This window comes from Melanostigma gelatinosum (genome assembly GCF_949748355.1).
Source record: "Melanostigma gelatinosum genome assembly, chromosome: 14".
Classification (NCBI taxonomy): domain Eukaryota; kingdom Metazoa; phylum Chordata; class Actinopteri; order Perciformes; family Zoarcidae; genus Melanostigma; species Melanostigma gelatinosum.
This window is the reverse complement of record NC_136647.1, coordinates 25,106,509-25,125,971: the sequence shown is the minus strand read 5'-3', so window position 1 is coordinate 25,125,971 and position 19,463 is coordinate 25,106,509. Positions and strand designations below refer to the sequence as shown.

At 43.5% G+C, this 19,463-nt stretch overlaps 1 protein-coding gene across 1 annotated transcript in view; it reads right to left on the bottom strand.

Annotated features, from left to right (window-relative positions):
• The window catches only part of dlg2 (discs, large homolog 2), a 239,301-nt gene that overhangs the window by 101,321 nt on the left and 118,517 nt on the right, over nucleotides 1-19,463 (bottom strand). The window contains exons 5-7 of the mRNA XM_079282881.1: nucleotides 7,347-7,400; nucleotides 5,758-5,808; nucleotides 4,300-4,424 (exon numbers count right to left, since the gene is read on the bottom strand). Coding sequence (XP_079139007.1) covers nucleotides 4,300-4,424; nucleotides 5,758-5,808; nucleotides 7,347-7,400 — 230 coding nt within the window. The remainder of the gene's footprint in view (nucleotides 1-4,299; nucleotides 4,425-5,757; nucleotides 5,809-7,346; nucleotides 7,401-19,463) is intronic.

Here is a 19,463-nt window from a genome sequence, read left to right as displayed (position 1 = left end):
TTACGAGTCAAGCTTATTGCCAAGCCCAGACTGTAACAGTAGTGGTAATGTGGACAGGGAGAAGATTGCCGCTACACTGTGTCCGAAAATCTAACCATAGTTTGTTTATGTCGATATATGGTTATCTACAACGTATTTAACCATTGTCAACTTTCACCGATTCTTGAAAATTCTTACCAACTACACTCTGCACTTCAAGATACGTGACGACAACCTTACTCGCGGTGTGAGATTTGACTTTGCAGATATTTCCCAACATGCTGGGATATATGCAAATTACAGCGTTCTCTTCGTAATTTCATTGGCTTTAACGAAGCTGAGTTTGAACATGATCTGTTTCCAATTGGCTCGAACGGTACCCAAAGAAGAGAGGCGGGTATTGTCTTTCAAAGCGGACTCTCGTTGGCTGTTCCAGAATGTGAACAGGCTATAGAAGCTCCTATTAGGTCAAATGAGGTGTCTATCTAACCGGCGGACTTGCCGGCATCCATCTTGAAACACTGAGACACTTAACGTAACGATGGCCTGCCTCGGTCGGCGCTAGCTGCTATTGGCCTGTCTCGAACGATTCCGTCGTGACGCCCTTTCCGGTCATTACGCTGTCATTTTCTTCGGCGATCGCCAACCAAACGTAAATAATATTAATTCATACATATCAAATAATCTCTGTGTCAAATTTCATGAATATATATGGACGTTTATATGTCTAAATACTATAGGAAAGTGACTTTGATGAGAGAAAGCAGAAAGAACGCTCGGGCGACGCTTAAACAGCTCAAACGGAAATTAAGGAGCTTTTATTGCATCATTTGGAGTTGTTTAAGCGCGATATCTTATTGTGAAGGACAGAACTACGGTCCCGGATGTGTTGACAGCATTGATGGTCATTTTTGACCATCAGCGAATATCCCCGAAAAACCAGCAGCAGCCAGTGTTTACAACGAGGATAGAAGTCCGTACGGATTAGGCCAAGAGCAGTGCACGGCTAATTCACCCGTGTTAGCATCGTTTTAACGACTCTGGTAAAGGCAAAGCTAACTGTAATAATTACAACAATATTTAGTTTGAAAGGTACGAAGTTTAACTTCAGTTTAACACCATTAAATCAACTGAAAACATTACACGATCATTTTTATCAACATTGTAAGTGAATTGTATTGAAACATTAGCTAAAAACTGTCCGGTTTGGGGTACAACTCCGTTAGATGTTTACATTTTAATGAGAGATATGAAGAGAAATGCAGCGAAGATTATCAAAATCGACTGGCTAATTTTAAATGATGCAACAGCCCCCCGTGGGTGTTTATGGACGTACTAATGTGTTTTGGACTAAATATTTTACTGGAATCGATCGAGTGGACCCTTGGCGACCAAGCCAGACCGTTTTTGGAAGATAATCACATGGTCACGGCGATATTTTTTCGGCTATTTTTGCAGTGTATGGTTGACAGAGACGTTAACTGTACCTGCTGTTGTGATTGTATCTTGAAATGGTTTGCATGAATCGAATCACAAGAACCATAGGTTTATAATGAGATATCGCATCAGTACATGTCTTGAACGGAGCAGTTGTGTACCAGACATAACTAGCTGTTCCCTGAACAGCTAGTTATGTAGGTAGCTAGGGGAATACCCTAGCTAGTAGGGTATTCCTGATTATCGAGTATCCATGCCCTAGCACTCAAGGACACAACTCTCCTGAGGGTCAATAGGGAACAGCTGGGACCCCCCCCCCCACACACACACACACACACACACACTAAATCCCATGCATACACACACACTTCAACCTGAGGAAAGCAGAGCATAAATATCTGCATACTTCCACATCATATCCTTTAGCAATATCCTTTTAACCTATACTTAGCAGTATACATTCAGTATGTTGTTATTTGGAGCTTTGTGTTTAAGTAGCTAAACCAGGCATGTCCAAAGTCCGGCCCGCGGGCCAATCACGGCCCGAGGTCAGATTTTATACGGCCCGCGCCTTCTGTCTTAAAATGCATTATTTATGGCCCGCCAGCACAGTCAAAACGGAATGAATAAATCATACAAATTCAACATGCAATTCCTATTTTTACCTCATGGTGGCAGCACCACTCTGTAACTTTCTGGCTGTTTGAAATTGGCTCTGACCCTTGAACTGTCATGGCTACGGCAAGTAAAAAAAGGAAAGTCGATAATGAGGGCCGCCGCTTCCAGGAGAGGTGGAGATCGCAATATTTTTTTCACCGAAAACCGAAACAACTGTGTCTCCCTAATTTGTCATGAGACTGTTGCCTTGTTTAAGGAATATAATGTAAAGAGACACTACGAGACCAAACGTGCTAATGCTACAACAAGCTATCAGAGAGCGTCCGTGCTAGAAAAGTGAAGCAACTCCAAGATAACTTGGCCACACAGCAGCGGTCCCTTTCACATGAAAACATCATCAAAGTAAGCTGCGGAGTGGCCGTGGTAATTGCTAAACATGACAAACGTTTTACAGAATGTGAGGTTATCAAAGACTGTGTTATGAAAATAGCAGAAAACATTTGCCCCGAGAAGAAGACAGAGTTTGCTAATGTTTGCCTGGCTCGTAACACTGAAGAGCTATCATCAGATACGAAGAGACAACTTGATTTTTTTCGTGAGCCTGTTTCATGTGTGTTGAATTTAAATGTTAGACAACTTTTCATCACCCTCACTAAGTCATATTTAAGATTGTCTTGAGGTGAGAATATTGATCGGTTCCTATGTAATTAGCTTTTAGATGGCTTGTTCTTTGTTATCTGACTTTCAAGATGTGAAAGAAAGGCAGAATAGTTGTTGAGATGTGTTCACACATGAATGCTTACATTTGTTTACATTGCTATTTGCTGTCATTGAAAATAAAATGATAAAATAACAATGTATGTATAGGCTACTTGTATTGTTTAAAATAATGTCAGCAGGGACTGTTGGCCCTTGGGCATTTTCACATTATCAAATTTGGCCCTCTTTGAAAAAAGTTTGGACACCCCTGAGCTAAACAAAGACATATTGTCTGTGATTACTAAATGAACAGACAATGACAAATAAAGCTCGGCATTGTGAGAAAAGTCTGAAGTAAGATCTAAAAACATTTCATATAGGTTAATGGAAATTGTATATACCAATAAAACGGTGGGGATATTGTGGGTTCAGTCTTGACTACAACCAAAACAACCGACTCCATGAGAAACACTTAAAACGCTCCCAGCGGCCCCTGAAGCTGAGCGGCTGCATTAAGTATGCTTAGTGCTCTGCTCCAGCGTCCCACAGCAGTGACAGTTAGGAAGTGTGTCTGGCTCTATAATGGTATAACCAAATCCCTCTCAGGCCTCCTTCCTCCCAGAGAGCCAGATGGATTAGACTCCATCCATAATGCATTAGTCATGCTGCCCACCTAGGAATGGGTGACCATCAATTAGGCTAAGAGTGATTTATGCCCGGCCTGCTCCTCCTGCTATCTGCTCCAGGTTGACGGTGTGCATGCATTACGCTCCCCTCTAGCATCTGTGATCTGACAGTAATGCTGCAGAGCTGCGGCTTGGATAAAGAACAGGAGCTGGCCTGAAACCACCAACCAGCATCATCCATCACTTCTACTTTAATATAAAAAGATTTTTGGTTTATTGTTTCTTTATTAAATAGTTTATAAATGTTTACAAAAAACAAGAAATCTTATCAAAATGTTAATCTGTATGATTAAGTATTAAGTATGAAGGATGTGGGTCCCCCTAAAGAAATATAGTGTGAAGTGACTATCAGAGCTCAGTAAGTGCTGATGCTGGAGAGTAATGAAGGTTTGTTGATGTGGGTTTTAATTGGAGAGAGAGGAGACTCAAATTCCACCAAAATAAATGTTTTTAAGCTACTCCTGAGATGAAATGAACAGAAGGTTAATGTCCATGCTAATGGAGTCAAATAGTTTCAAAGTAATGTCAATATAGATAGAATGAATTTTGATTCATAGAAAGATAAGGCATCATCAAGATAAACTGGCAAGAGAGCCAGTGTTGACCACAAGTTTTAGTCTGCTTCAGAGCAATGATACTGCCGTATAATATCTTAAATATGTGCTATATGCAACATTTCTGAGGGCAGATTATCTAGTGCAGTAGTGGAGGAGTTAGCTGTGGTATAGTGGAGTGGTGAGATAGTATCTTTAAGTCATCCTCTTACAGGACGTTTCTTTTCTCACGTGTTTTTGAGAGATGCACGTTTTTTCCGTGTCAGGTCAGAAAACGTTTCCAGTTATCTCTTGAAAAGCTGTGTGGGGAAGTGGAAGTGACTGACCTCAGCCGTCCATCCTCGGCTGCTGCTCCTCCAGGGATGATCTTGGTGATGAAGATGCCGGGGTCGTCACCAATGTGTGGGTTATCTGTGCCTCCGGCGATGCTAAAGCCCAACCCTGAGTTACCCTGTGGCCATAGAAAACAGTCAAGGACAGGCAGTCTCATTCTGTATGTAGTGTGCCAAAGTGCCAACACATCAACTGCAGGAAAAGTCAATGAAATATTGAGGCAGTTTAACAGTATGGCTGTACAGTGTCTGCTCGCAGCATAATTACAAAGTGTTCAGAGATGTAAAGTCTTCAGTTTGCCATCACACAGCCTCTCTCCTGATTCCATCATGACAGGTACACTATGAAATGTTGTATTTACGGGCTCACACTGTCTTTCAGACGGTTCTACTTTGTCGGTTCTGCAAATAAATACCCCTGGATGCCCACTCACAAAATGAAGGTCAAGTTTTGATGAAGTCATTAACTGATGGGAGTAGCAGCTTCTCTTGATTACAAAACCCACTGAGTCCCTGCAGGGCATTGCTGCCTGGATGCTGAATCAGAAACACTGACATAATAATACATAAAGTGACTTGTAGTAGCTCATGATGTAAACAGATAACTGTGCGTAGAGCCTCTAAAGAGGCAGCATGGATGTTTCAACTTCCCTCTAGCACAGGGGTGTCAAACTCATCTTCACTCTGGGCCACATCAGCATCACGGTCGCCCTCAAAGGGCCGGTTGTAAATGTAAGACTGTGTAAATGTAACTTCTCCTAACATATTGTAAAATAACTGTCTCTGCATTTGATTATTGTTTATTCAAGTGTACAAATATTGTACATGCAGTTCTATAAATGTTTTTTATTTAAGCACATTTGTTATAACTTAAATCCTTTTTAATTTAGAGTTAATAAACCCACATTACTCTATCAAAGATCAAACTTTTAAAGAAAATAGCAAAGACAAATATCAAACACAAGTTATTTCATTAACTTTGTTCAATGCTTAAAATCCTTTCAAGGGTGCGTTTGCACAATCCCACATGAAGTATTTCATGTGTTTTAAAGCCACGTTTAAAGTAGTCTTCAATGTACTCACAATACATTTCCATTTCAAATGTACGGTAACAAGCCAAAGAGCTGCTTCTGTGACTGTGTGTTTAAGTATCTCATCATTATGTCTTTCTATCATAGTTTTGACTTTCTGTCTCATAACTTCGACTTTCTATCTCATAATTTCGACTACGGGGATAATTTTATTATCAAGCCTAACTTTTAATAAACGTTTTTTTTTTGCTGGCTGATTCGCAGGCCACATAAAATGACGTGGCGGGCCTTGAGTTTGAGACCCCTGCTCGAGCACTACCGTGCATGTTATTGTAAAGCCTTCAGGAGACAACAGTGCAGAGGCATGTTCTCATGGATCATCTGAGGTTAAACACAGCTGTGAGGGATGTGAGATACTCACCCGCTCCAGAGTGATTTCCTCAAACTCGTATTCAATTTCTGTGCCGTTGACCTGAGGGTACAGACAACAGATTGAGTTTTTTAGCCCTTCAAACATTGGGGAGACACTGCAGGCAAAACATAGTTGTTCATGTGTTCTCTCAGAATAGTGGAAAGAAAACATCTGAAATACACATTTAGGTGTTTCTTTCCTTCCGTGAACAGAGACGAAGTCCTCAATACTTCAGTTGCGATCGTCCGTATCTTCTCCTCAGAGTGCTTAGACGGCTCTCGTGTAGAAATCCCGTTTTGCTGTTTGCAAGTTACTTCTTTTATAACACTTTTGGGCTGCCTCTCGCGTCTCTCCCCCCTCTTCCGTAACACGGGGTCCCTCAGCCCGTGATTAACATGACATCATTGATTTGGTGCCTGTGCTTCGAAAAGTACCTAACTTTTGTGTGTGTGTGCATGAGGAAATCACCCCAACTTCCCTGTCTGGGCGCTTACTCAATCAAGCTCTGCGCGTGTCTGGGTGTTCAACATCTGTTGCACTTCCCCTTTTCCTACACTCACACATTTCTAACACAGATTAGTTATCATAATCACAGTTACAGTTTTTATGATCAGTTACAGTTGTTATAATCAGTTTACTTAGTACACATTTGCTTATAAAATGATTATTGATCTCATCCTTCATCATTATTGTGCTTTGTGTCTTTTCTTCTCAACCATCATTATTTCCCCATCCCTTGAAGCAAACACCCTGCTTACTTCCTCTTTCTCCGTACTTTCTACACAAATACTGCACTATACTCAGATACACATATTATTATTATTATTATTATCAGGTTTACATTTGTTAAATCACTATGTATTCAACATTTGTTATGTAACGATCATACACTTTATCTTTCGATTACACTTTAACTATTGATTTCTGAGTATATGCTTCATGCTTTTTATATCCTGACCTTCCCCTGATCGTGTATGCATGTTTTCGAGGCAGCTCTCGTGAGCGCAACTCTTCTCGACAGATGTTATTATCAGAACTCATAGGACTGTAGAAGCAAGCAAGACCTGAAGACTTAATTAGCAATGGCAGTAAAAGCGGCAGAGTTTATCTGAAGCTACTATATGATCATAACTCTATCACAAGAACACAATATCTCAGTAAAGATTAGTAATGTTGTCTGGCAGGGAAAAACAACTGCTTGCAAAATGTCACAGGCTGAGGCAGATGCTCCTTTCCTCATTTCTACACAAAATAGAGAAGCACCTTCAACTGTTAACATAACCGCCAACACGTGACAATACACCACCTCTTGAAGCCCAGTCAGCTTCATCTCCCTGTTCTGATGTAAAATACTGAGGTGTTGGTCTTTAGAAGTCTTGCGCTGGTCATTTATTCATGACAAACATCAACAATTCAGAACTGCAACCTCATTTGTTACAATGATAAGTTACATGATCAAAATGTAGTAACGCACCACACATACTATCTCAGCTAAAACGCAGTAATAATGGGCTCCTACTCAAGTGTGCTTTAATCTGCTGGAGGTATGGATCTTCTACTATATGAATAGGTGCTTCAAATAATACACAGAAACTCACATAAGGAACCGACTCCAAAGTGTCTGTGTTGACGATCATCGGCGCAGGGCTGGCCTGTAAGAGAGACAGAGCGAGAAGGGGGAGAGAAGGGGGAGACTTATGTTTTAGCGATAGAGGGCCCACCACTGTCCTACTTTCCATAAATGTATCCAGGGGACAAGCTTGTAGATCTCTGTATCAGCAGAAATGCTCCACTCTCACACCCAGTTATTATAGCTGAGCAGCTTTAACGAGAGACGGATGAGAACTGTTGTGGAATATTTCCTTGACAAGTTCAGGAGTGAAGTTGGTTTTATCCAAAGTGTTTACCATAAAAACAGAGTCTTGATGAATGATCAAAGTTTCAAAAAGTCAATTTAATGTTTGCAAACAGAGAATACAAAACACCACCACGTATTGCAGTGAGCTGTGAATATGCTCTCAAGACACAAAATCAAAACAAGATATTTATACCGGCCGGCAGAGAGGAACAGATAAAACACAGGAGACTAAGGCAGAAATGTTTAGTCTAACCAGAAGCAGCTGATATGGAGAAAGAACACGTCGGCTGTTTGTCCCGACTAAGATAGAAAAGTGACCTTTGTCCTAGACCAAATAGGTCAATGTGTTCAGACATCCAGACGCCCATACAAATTAACTTTCTAAACAGCAATATGTCTCACAGAAAATATGACAGGAGGTTAAAACATTTTTTATCATTACAGAACATGGGTATAAAGAGTGGACGCGGTGACTTCCTATTGGGCAGATATGCCACACTGATAGTAAAGAATTCATGATTCATACCGAACATCCAATCAGCAGTTCAGTTTCCAGTATGTAAACAATGAGCCTGATGTATGAGACTCACTTCAGAAGAGGATGATCAAGGATGCATTTGGAGATTCCTTTGAAATTCATCCTTTGATTTTGGCATCACAAGATGAATAGAACTTAAACAAACAAGGGCAATAACAAAAACAAAGGCTAATCATTCTCAAATAATTAGAATGAAACACAATATGATGCATATCAAGTAGTATATTATATTGTGTGCAAAAGGTGTGAGCCCCAAATAACTGAAGTTCTTTGAGATTTATATGAGTTGCCGAATCCGGTCACGGATCCTGGACTGGAAACATGTTTTACATGAGGCGGCGTCATGATGTATGCAGTATCTACACACACAGAGTCCTGTCACAGCTTTAGGGTCCCAGCACCATGTGCAGCTGACTGACATGATGCTGGGAAAGACGAGACGGTTTGCTTGATCATCAGTGCAGTGACGGCACATGTCATCAGCAAGAGACCCTGTCTGTCCACTCATGTCTCCATCACAACTACCACCCAGCTGAGACTACGGGTTCCATGACCCCACTGTACTACAGGGCTGCTGCTTCTTTATACTACTTGCAGATTAAGCTTTTGGTGAATCAATGCATGGGATGAGCATGTTTGGGTTTGCTTCAATTAGTAAATATTAGTAAAAAAGAACATCCTGTGGACAATCATTTACAGCAGTGATTCTTAACCATAGGGCCGCGGCCCAATCACCTAGAGGGCCGCGAAAAACTTTCAGTTTTGCACCTGTGGGCCGCGAGGGCCGCGGACCGCATAGGTTATCAATTGAAGACACCAGAGATATTACTGTTATCCATGAGACGCTCAGTTACAATATAGCTTCCCACCACCTGGTGGTGGTAATGCGTCAGTCAGTTGTTTAACAAGCTCCAATAAGCAGAAGAAGACACTCAGCTAGCCGCTAGCCTGTAGCGAAAGTTATGGATAAGTTATTAAAAAGAAAAAATGAAGACGACAGTGGTGCCATACCCCCCAAAAGTCTAAATGTGTGTGCAAGTACAACCCTGACTTTCTGAAGTACGGCTTTGTGAACGGAGGCAACGAGGCAGAGCCGAGGGCTCAGTGTGTGGAATGTGGGCTAATGCTATCAAACGAAGCACTGAAGCCTTCAAAAATAAAGCGACACCAAGCGACGAAACATCCAACGCTCGTGGGAAAGTCTGTTGGGCTTCTTGTTGTGTATGCAGGTTTACATACACATGATAATAAATGTCTTTGTGATCATCACATTGTATCATCTCATTTATTTAACAAGGGTTTTGCCTGTTCAACACCGGCATCCTCGATCCCCTCCCCTTCCGTTCCTACGGCTTGTTTGCGCAAATACGTCACAAAACATGTCCGTGTTTGGTATCCCAGCATGCCCAAAATCCTCATCTTTGCAAAGAAATCATCGATTTTCTTTCATTTCTTATGGTTCCTCCACAAAAGGAGCCCACACACACACTGTCCAAAGTCGCCATAACCGCTGCAAGTCGTATCTTGCAGCATTTCGACGGAAAAAGACACATTACAGACCCGATAACGTGCTAGCAGATGTTACCATGGAGCTACTGCCTTCAGAAAACGATAGTACTTATAGTACAAACCTTATCCTCCTCTTCCATAAGCCGTCAACCAACGTTTGCGTAACTGAGCTATTCTCATTCTTGTTCGTGCACTCGGTCGCAGCCATTAAGCACAGCAAGTCCGCTACTCACACACCATGTCTTCGACCATATATACATAGTTTTTGCAATTTGCAAGGGCTAAAATAAAAGGAAAATAATATAATATCAAAATATAAAGGGAGAAACACCTTTAGTGTGTCAGAATATCATGTGGTTACCATGTGTCCATTTGGGTCTCCAAATGTCCTTTTAGAGCTCCGCCTGGATCTCTTCATGGAAGAAACACTGTAGAATGGTCATACTTTGTCCAATCTTCTTCAAATTTGAGGCAGTTGTTCACTGATAGTGTAGTTACAGCCCTATACTGTCCTTTACCTGTACAGATACAGCCACCGGCAGTTATTTATACTGAAAGATACTTTTTTTATTTTATGCGGCCAAAAATCTTAAATTTTTACTGACTCCAAAGGCCCACTGCTCTGTTTCTGTATGACCTGCAGGTTGTCTGACACTTTTGATGCATATAGTCAGAGTGGGCCCCGGGACACTTTGTACTTGAAAAGTTGGGCCCAAGGTCAAAAAGGTTAAGAACCCCTGATTTACAGTAAACCCTGTGTTGATAAATAAGGTTTAAATCAGTGGTTCTCAACTGGTCTGGCTGCGGGACCCACCATCACCCCTTAATGACAAGCCACACGCACAACCCAAATTATACATATATATACCATTTACATCATCATACATATCTACGTATATTCAAGACCTCTAGTAGTAGTAACGTCTCTGTGTAGTAAACAACTGTCAAATAAAATAAAGAAAGCACACATTATATTTTAACAAATATTATTCTCATTTTTCAAATTTAACTGGATGGATTAGAAATACATGTTCTTCTCATTTCAAGTAAAATAACGGCTGGATTAAAAAATAAATTACGTAATGAAATTCAATTTAGAAAATATATTTTCACTGAATTACGCTGCAGCTTTAAACTCAGTCCATTCAGGGTGAAGTGAAAAATCCACAATATTATATTTTTCTCATCTTCCAAAAAGAGAAATTAGTGTTTGAAGAATTCACCTCAATGAGTCTGTCCAGTCAGAGTCTAATGACTCTGGTCTCTCTGGCCATTTCTCTCTTTTGGAGATCGTCCTATGATTTGACTTTCACAACCCACACCACAAGTGCCGTAAATGCTGGAATAATTCCGCTGCATAAAAAATGCCCTTCAAAATAAAATCACAATTATTATTATTATTTTTTTGTCAGGCAAAGGCCCGCGACCCACTGAAAACGGGGCCGCGACCCACCAGTTGAGAACCACTGGTCTAAATGATCAGACATGCATATGCACAGTTTTGTGCTCAAATGGTGTGTATGCTCATTTCTATGCACAGGACCTAATTCATCAGTTTCTTCTTGTGCTTGAGAATGTGAGTACAAACCAGCTCTACAGTTAACCAAGCAAGCAGGATTAATATTACCCGTTCCTGAGGACACACATTTACATTTTGATTTGAAAAAATACAGTGTTTTTTTCTTTCAGTGCAAATGAGGCCATTCATGCCTCTGTTTATTATCATTAGTACTGCATGTCAGAGCACCTGTGGACCTGTTAATGGTGTTGAATTGACCCCTTGCTAAGCCTTGCCCCTTTGTTAGCCACTGCTTCAGAGCTACCATGGAGCCCACATTGTCACTAACTGCACTCCCTGAAGAAATCTAACTGTGGAGCAAGGCATCTTTCACTGCTTTCCAAATCACATACTTTGTCTTTTTACCTTTATTACATACTGCAGCTGCTCTTACAAAATACGTACTGTTGCATGCAGTGTGTATTCAAGTGGGTTGAATGAATGATTGAAAGGCCCAGGTTTCCTACCGTGACGGTAAAGTCTGCCCAGGAGTGTTTGATGTGTGATTGACAACAGATGTGTGAGAAGTGCAGTTCAGACACACCTCAGTAAACAGCATCGAAGATGAAGACAAAACCTATAACTGCTAGTGTGAATACTTTGACAGAGGAAGACATTACCAGTGTCTCTGGCAAGAAATGTGAATTCATTATTATTCATCATCATAAGTTGCATTGCCAAATTATCATCACTTTTAAGTTCAATGAATAATGTAATGGGCCTATCACTAAAGCACTTCTATCAACACATTTCACTCTGTTTCTTTTACCCAAGTGAGCTCAAATCATTTCATCAATACTTTTGCAGATTAGTGAGGACAAATTAGGTCCAAATCAGAATCCCACATATTTGACTTTTGGTGGAGGTGAAAGAAAACAGAGTAAACTCACGGTCTTTAAATTTCCCTATGTGTTTATTTTCGGTTTGTTTAAGGTCTGTTAACTCTCTGATCTATAATTTAACCCATGAAAACAACAAGAAAAATCATCATGTTAAGATTTAAATAACTACTGAATTAGAGCCGTCTTATTTCCCTCCAGTGCAGCAAATTGAAGACATTTTGTTGCCTAATCTTGAAACTTCATTCATGTGAATTATCAAATCACTGTGAACATCACAGAGACAGACAGCGACAGAGAGACTGGCCACAAAGTGATTGAAGGAAAGAGGTGTTTGCGAGAGTAATGATGAGCGGGATTAAGACACATCTGCTTGCCGCACACGTACTCTAATTATATGAATGAATTCACAGCCGTTCTCAGACAGAGAGGACAGCACACGAATATCAACTTGACTCAAGGGAATCCTTTTACTGTCGTTTACCGCAAAGATTAAAAATAACCGTTCATTCATGTACCACATGTCTGTTCGAACACAAGAAAACATTCTCCCATCACATCCATTCACTTACACATACACACCACTCCTCTGTAATGCAAGTAGCGTCCAGAGAGGACATTCACTCAGACACAAACAGTCACGTGCAGCTACTGCAAGAGGACAGAATCTGAGAAAGAAACAAAGCAAACCTTCTTCTGTAATGCCGGGGAGCAGGAAGCTCAAATAATCCCATTGTAGGTCCGGAGCATTTGTCATCTTAAATGTGCATAAATGATTGACAGGCATCACATGTAAAAATAGTCAACAACACATTGTGAGATGTGGATGCTAAAGTATGGTCAGAGTGAGGCTAAAGGAAAATGCAGGAGTGTGATGTAAATGGACAGATAAGCTCCACTGGAGGAATTAAGAACCTTAAAATGAGACTGAAACTACAATCAAACTGCAAAGTCATCTGTCCGGCAAAGACAATATTGATGGATTCCTCAGAGGCTAATTAGAAATGATGAATCATCAAGTTATAATGAAGAAGACAACAATTGTTGGAGTTTGAGACAGATAGAACAGGTTCAGTTCTCATATTCAACTTTCAAACTCCCATCAAAGACATGCCTTTACAGTTTGCAAGTACTACTGCCGTCTGTCAATCTCCTCCTGCTCACACAGGAGGCGTCGGGTGTTAGGACGGCCCCCAGTGCCCACCACTATGACAGGCCCGAGTTACTTACTGACGCTTTTATGTTTTAAAGTCATGACTGCTCACTCGGCCTGCAGATGTTGTGCCTAAACTAGGCTCTGTATGTCGTATCGTTGGACAACATCAACATACATCTTACTCATTGCATACAAAAATATCTATGGAAATAAGAAATTGTTCAATAAAAGTTTATTCATAGAAAATAATGGAAAACATGGAAACCATGATGGAGTTGAGTTTGCCTTTATGATATATCGCAAATATATAGCAAATGCCACCAAATTCGATCCAACATGAATCCTTCTTTGAATGCCGGTATCATTTTAAAGAGTCTATTCTTCATTCAAAGCATTGATATAAGTTTCTCCACATACACACTATGTACGTATTAAATGTACATACCATGTACGTATTAAACCGTTCGGTACGAGACTCACAATACGTTTGAATAGTACTAGAGCATTCGGAAAATGCAGAAGCTTATATTCAGGAAAACATAATATTTTCTGCGTTCATGGAGGACAGTGGTTCTCAGCTGGTCTGGCTGTGGGACCCACCATCACTCCTTAATGACAAGTCACGGCCCAAAGAGATCGTCTTATGATTTTACTTTCACAACTTGAGCATTGCACGTACTGCTCTGCAGTGTCTTTCCTCGTCTCAGTGCCGTGTCACGGTGTGTGGTACATCTCACTCAGTTAGAATGCCCATATTTGATTGGCTGAGCTACATCACGTGATGTGATTCACTACCTGACAGCCTCTGGTGTTAAGTTTCGGTTCATGATAGTCACGTGCTCGCCCCTGACCAATCACAGCGCACTCTGCACTCGCGGCAGAGCTGCATGGACACTGAGCGGCATGTAATGCTGACGCCATTATAGGCCGGCTCGCAGGCTCTGACACGTCAAAGAATACGTCCAACATGTCAAACTAAAGATCTGATTGGTTGAAGAATATAACAATCAACAATATCGTCCCCATTTATTTAAAGTGCACATGGATGCACCTGAGACTCTGCAGGCCTCGGGCCTCTCTTCTTACCTAGAGACACAGAGGTGAAATCTGATTGGATAAAAGCTCTACAGGTCTGCGGAGAGGATCATTGGTTCCAGCCTGCCATCCATCCTGGACTTGTACACCTCCAGAGTCAGGAAACGGGCAGGAAAGATCACTGCAGACCCTTCACACCCTGGACACAAGCTGTTCCAAGTCCTCTCCTCTGGTAGGCGCTACAGGTCTCTGTACGCCAAGACCACCAGACACAGGAACAGCTTCTTTCCACTGGCCGTCACTCTCATGAACAATAAATAGGTCATACTGCACCACCTCTGTTTGATATATATATATGTTGTGAATTTGTCACAGACAAAAGACGATAAAGTTACGGCGCTCCTATTCTGAAGTTGTATCTGACGGTGCAGACTTTTTACGCTTCCGGTTGCGCTGACGGTAGATCTTACGTAGGACCAACGGTCGAATCACATCGAGTCATTGACGATGTAAGTGATAGAAGTGTAACTGAAGATATGTGGCGTAACTGTTCCGTTTTGTTGTTGTACTAAATGTTTTAAGTGCATTTACTGACAGTGTTTGTCATGTAATTAGCTGTCGAGATAATAGCCCAAAGTTGAGCTAAGTGGCTAACCTGGCTAGCAAGCCTGTATTCTGTGAATGTATGTGTGTTTGTTTTCAGAGTTTACTATTGCTAGTATTTCAGTTCTATAATTCGTTTTCTGTTTATTTCAGAAACTCTGTCATTCTTCGGTCATTCATCGGTGATCTATTGTTCAAACTCATGCATCATCTGTAAATCTGTCAACAAACTATGAGACTGAATACAGAAACGTATGGATCAAACAGATGTCTGCGTGTTCTCTGACCGGAACCCTGTAGTGGTCAATAATTATCTTTAAATCAGCAACTCAGGGGTCGAATCCCCAACAAATGGTCCTTCGAGTCCGGATTAATTGACTACGACAGAAGATGACATCTGAAGATAGATCTACCGACCAGCCTCATTTCGAAGATCAGCAGCATCATGTGAGACATCATCGTGTCCCCAAACATCTTGAGGACTATGTCCTTGCCTACAATCCACAGCGACCTGCCCTTTCCTCCCATTCTACAGAGGAGCAGAGAGGAGCAGCGGCCGCAGCAGAGCGTAGCCGAGCGGATACAGCCTCTTATCTGGGCAGACGCACAGCCTCACACAGCCCCAGCTCCGATGACCTGCTGAACAGCACTTCACTTAAACAACTCATCGAATCCATCTCTAGGAATGAGAAGGTTCAACTAACACACAAACTCCAGCAGTATGAAACCAGACGTCGTCGTCAGGAGCTGTTGGCACACATCACTTCCTTCATGATGGGAGAAGAGATAGACAAGGGTCATGACATCAGAAAGAGTGCCACACCCCCATCAATACCTTCATCTCCCGTGCCTCACCCCCAGATGTCCCTCTTCTCCCCAAGCCGCTTGCTTTCATCGACAGAGGAGCAGGCCAAGGACACGGAGCCTCAGGCTGGTGGACATATAACAGGACACATGTCTGGGAGACCAGAGGTTGAGACTGAAGTTAGAGCCTACACTCCTATAGCAGGAGACCAGAGACTAAATTCTGCATTTACCCCAGTGCGTCCAGCCTCATCGGAGCGGTTGGGCTCTTTGTGTTCTGTAGTTTCATCAGGCATGATGACACCTACTCTGGTCCAGCAGTACCATACTAGGTAAGACCAACTGCAGCCTCATACCTCAGGGCTGCCTCGCCACTGTGGTGATGCAGGACAAGCGCGTGGGCAGTTGATTGCTACTGCTCCGGTCCATGAGCCTATAGCAGTCTCTTACAGCTATCCAGCCACACAGCATTACCACTCACCACAAGTGATGCCTCACGGCCTTTTCAGCCATGGCCCGCCTCACTATGCTACAGTGCCTTCATCACTACCACCACTTCAGCAGACTCTATCTGTGCCCAGAGGTAATTCATCTCCAGCTCATCAGATGCAGCTGCCATCAGGTCAGACTGTGACCCCATACAGCTCTGGTCTGCCACACCGCTCTGCATATGGTGTGCCAACACCCAAAATCCCAGACTTCTCCACTGACTGCGAAAGAGAGTTTGCAAACCTGAAGCTGGCTGTAGACAATCTGCTCGAGCCTCATACAGAACTGTCAGAGAAGTATAAATATCACGTGCTACTCGAACATCTTAAGCTGCCCGAGGCGCAGATGATTGGTCAGTCTTGCCACCACCATCCAAACCCATACTCAGCAACTATGCAAGCCTTGCAGTTACAGTATGGTCAGCCACACCAGCTGGCACAAAGCGAGATAGCAGCCATTCTGACCACCCCAGATGTGAAGCCTGGTGATGCCCACATCTTCCAGAGTTTCGCCCTACGAGTCCACCTCCTAGTGAGTATGCTGCTCTCCTTAGAGGGACCCAAGAGTATGGAGCTAAACTGTTGCTCTCATGTCGACCGCTTACTTAGTAAGCTACCAAAGTACCATAGAGATGGGTTTATTGAGTATTTACAAGTTCAGGGAAAGCTGAATAGCACAAGTCTCAACCCCTACAACCTACAAGAGCTCAATGGATGACTTCAAGGTAAAGCTCAACAGCAGCGCCTGTCCAGCAGATTGGTGTAGCGCTACCAAACAGGACAACCCCAAGTAAATGGAAGGGAGAAGATCACGTCAAAAGGTCAAGGTGTCTCTGTATATCACAGTACAGGGCCCCAGAGTCCCTCCAGTAACCACACACAATCCAAGACACCATTCAAAATACAATGCCTTTTCTGTGACAGCAAAGAACATTATATCAGTCGCTGTCGCAGTATCACAGAGCAGTCAGCATTTGATCTGGATAAGTGGATAACAGAGGGAAGGTGCTGCTGGAAATGTGCACGTACTCATGCGCCCAAGTCGTGTGACCTCAAGAAACCCTGTAGTGACTGCAATGGTATTCACCTCCAAGTCCTCCACGGTGTAGCACAGCGTCGAACCAACAACTTACAGTCAGGGGCCACAGAAAGCAGAGTCTACGTGACACCCAGTATTACATCAAGCAAAGTACTGCTGAAAGTAGTCCCCATCATGCTGCACAACAAGTCCAAGTCTATAGAGACCTTTGCTATCCTGGATGATGGCGCACAGAGGACTATCATCCTGCCACAGGCCGTCCAACAGCTCCAGTTGACCGGTGAGTCTGAGACTATTTCCCTACGCACAGTGCGGACAGACCTGACGCAGCTACACGGATCAAAGGTCAACTTTGAAATCTCCAGGGAGCATTCACAGCTGAAGGCCTAGACCTAGTAGAGCAGACCTACCCAGTGCAAACTCTCCAAAGATGACACTCACCTGCGTGGGATCCCATTGAAGTCTTTCTTTAACGCCCGTCCAATGGTGTTGCTTGGATCAGATCACGTACATCTGATTACTGCCACTAAGCCGGTACGTAGAGGAGCTAACAGTGGACCTGTTGCCATCCACACTGCCCTCGGATGGGCTTTGCAAGGTGCTGAAAGGTGTGGATCCCATCCAACTGCAGTGCAGCAATGTATTTTCACCACAGTCGTTCCTCCTAATGACCTCTTGTGCCGAAACATGGAAAAGTTATGGCAACCTGACATTCTGCCCTTTCGAAACGAGAAATTGGTAGTTCGTTCCCGTGAGGACCAAGAAGCCATGAACCTCTTACAGACAAAGACGCAGAGGGTCAACTCTGAAGGTGTTCAACGCTATGCAACCCCTCTCCTGAGGAGGAGAGGAGCCCCTCAACTGAACAGTTAGACTCATTCAGTCAAAGCACATCTGCGAGCCACAGAGAAACGGCTCAAGAAGGATCCGGAGAAGGCAGCTATCGATTCAGAAGAGCTGGCAGAGCCCGGTTGTTGGAGTCAAGGGCCTTCATTCTTAAAACACAGTGCTGAGCATTGGCCAACGAAGCCTGAGCATGCTACAGCAGTGAGTTCAGCTGAACTAAAGGGCATCACATTCTGCGGCCTCACAACAGTGGACCCTAAGGACAATCTCCCTGATGCTTCTCAGTTCAGTACATGGAAGAAGTTGGTAGAGGCCACTCGTCAAGCAAGCCAGGGTGCTCAAGGGGCGGCCGAGGGTCCGAAATACCACCAAACTACTAACCCCCAGGATGCGGAGATCCTTCTGCTGAGGAAGTGTCAAGCCCATAGCTTCCCAGAAGAGGTCACCGCTCTCAAAGCAAAGAAACCGGTGCCAAACCACAGCCACTTGGTTAGCCTCGCCCCAGAATGGGACCCCTCAACCTGCTTGGTCCGAGTAGGAGGGAGGCTGCGAGAGGCTGCAGAACACAGACCTAGGAGAGATCCACCCGATTGTGCTCGATCCAAAGCACCCAGCAACAAAGCTCCTCATCAAACACATGGACGAATGCCTGCGTCATCCAGGTACGGAGCGGGTGTATGCAGAACTGCGAAGGCAGTATTGGATCTTACGAGGACGACAAGCTGTCAGACACCACCAGCTCAAGTGTCCATCCTGCCAACGCTGGCGAGCTCAGCCCAAGGTCCCGCAGATGGCGGACTTGCCACCACAGCGCCTCCGGCTTCTCTGTCCACCTTTCTATTCAACAGGTGTCGACTGTTTTGGCCCTTACCTGGTCAAGATAGGCAGGAGGACCGAAAAGCGCTGGGGTGCCATCTTTAAGTGTCTCACGACCCGCGGAATCCACATTGAACTCCTCAACTCTCTGGATGTAGATGCCTTCCTCCTTGCTCTTCGTCAGTTCATCGCGAGGCGAGGTAGACCGAAGGAGATACTATCAGACTGCGGTACCAACTTCCGTGGCGCTGAGCGGGAACTCCGTGAGACTTTTGCAGCTAGGAACCACAGCTGAAGGAACAGCTGATGGAATACCAGATCGACTTCAAGTTCAACCCGCCGAGCGCTCCTCACTTCAGAGGAGTATGGGAAAGAGAGGTTTGTTCCATAAAGGCCGGCCTTCAAGTCGCAGTTGGGAGCCAATCAGTCTCTGAAGACATCCTCTATACAACGTTAGTGGAGGTCGAAGGCATCCTAAACTCAAAACCACTAGGGTATGTGTCGGCTGATGTCGCTGACCCTGACCCCATCACTCCTAACATCCTCCTCATGGGGCGGCGGGATGCATCGTTGCCTCAAGTGGTCTATGCCCCCGCAGGCATGGGAAGGCGGAGATGGCGCCACTG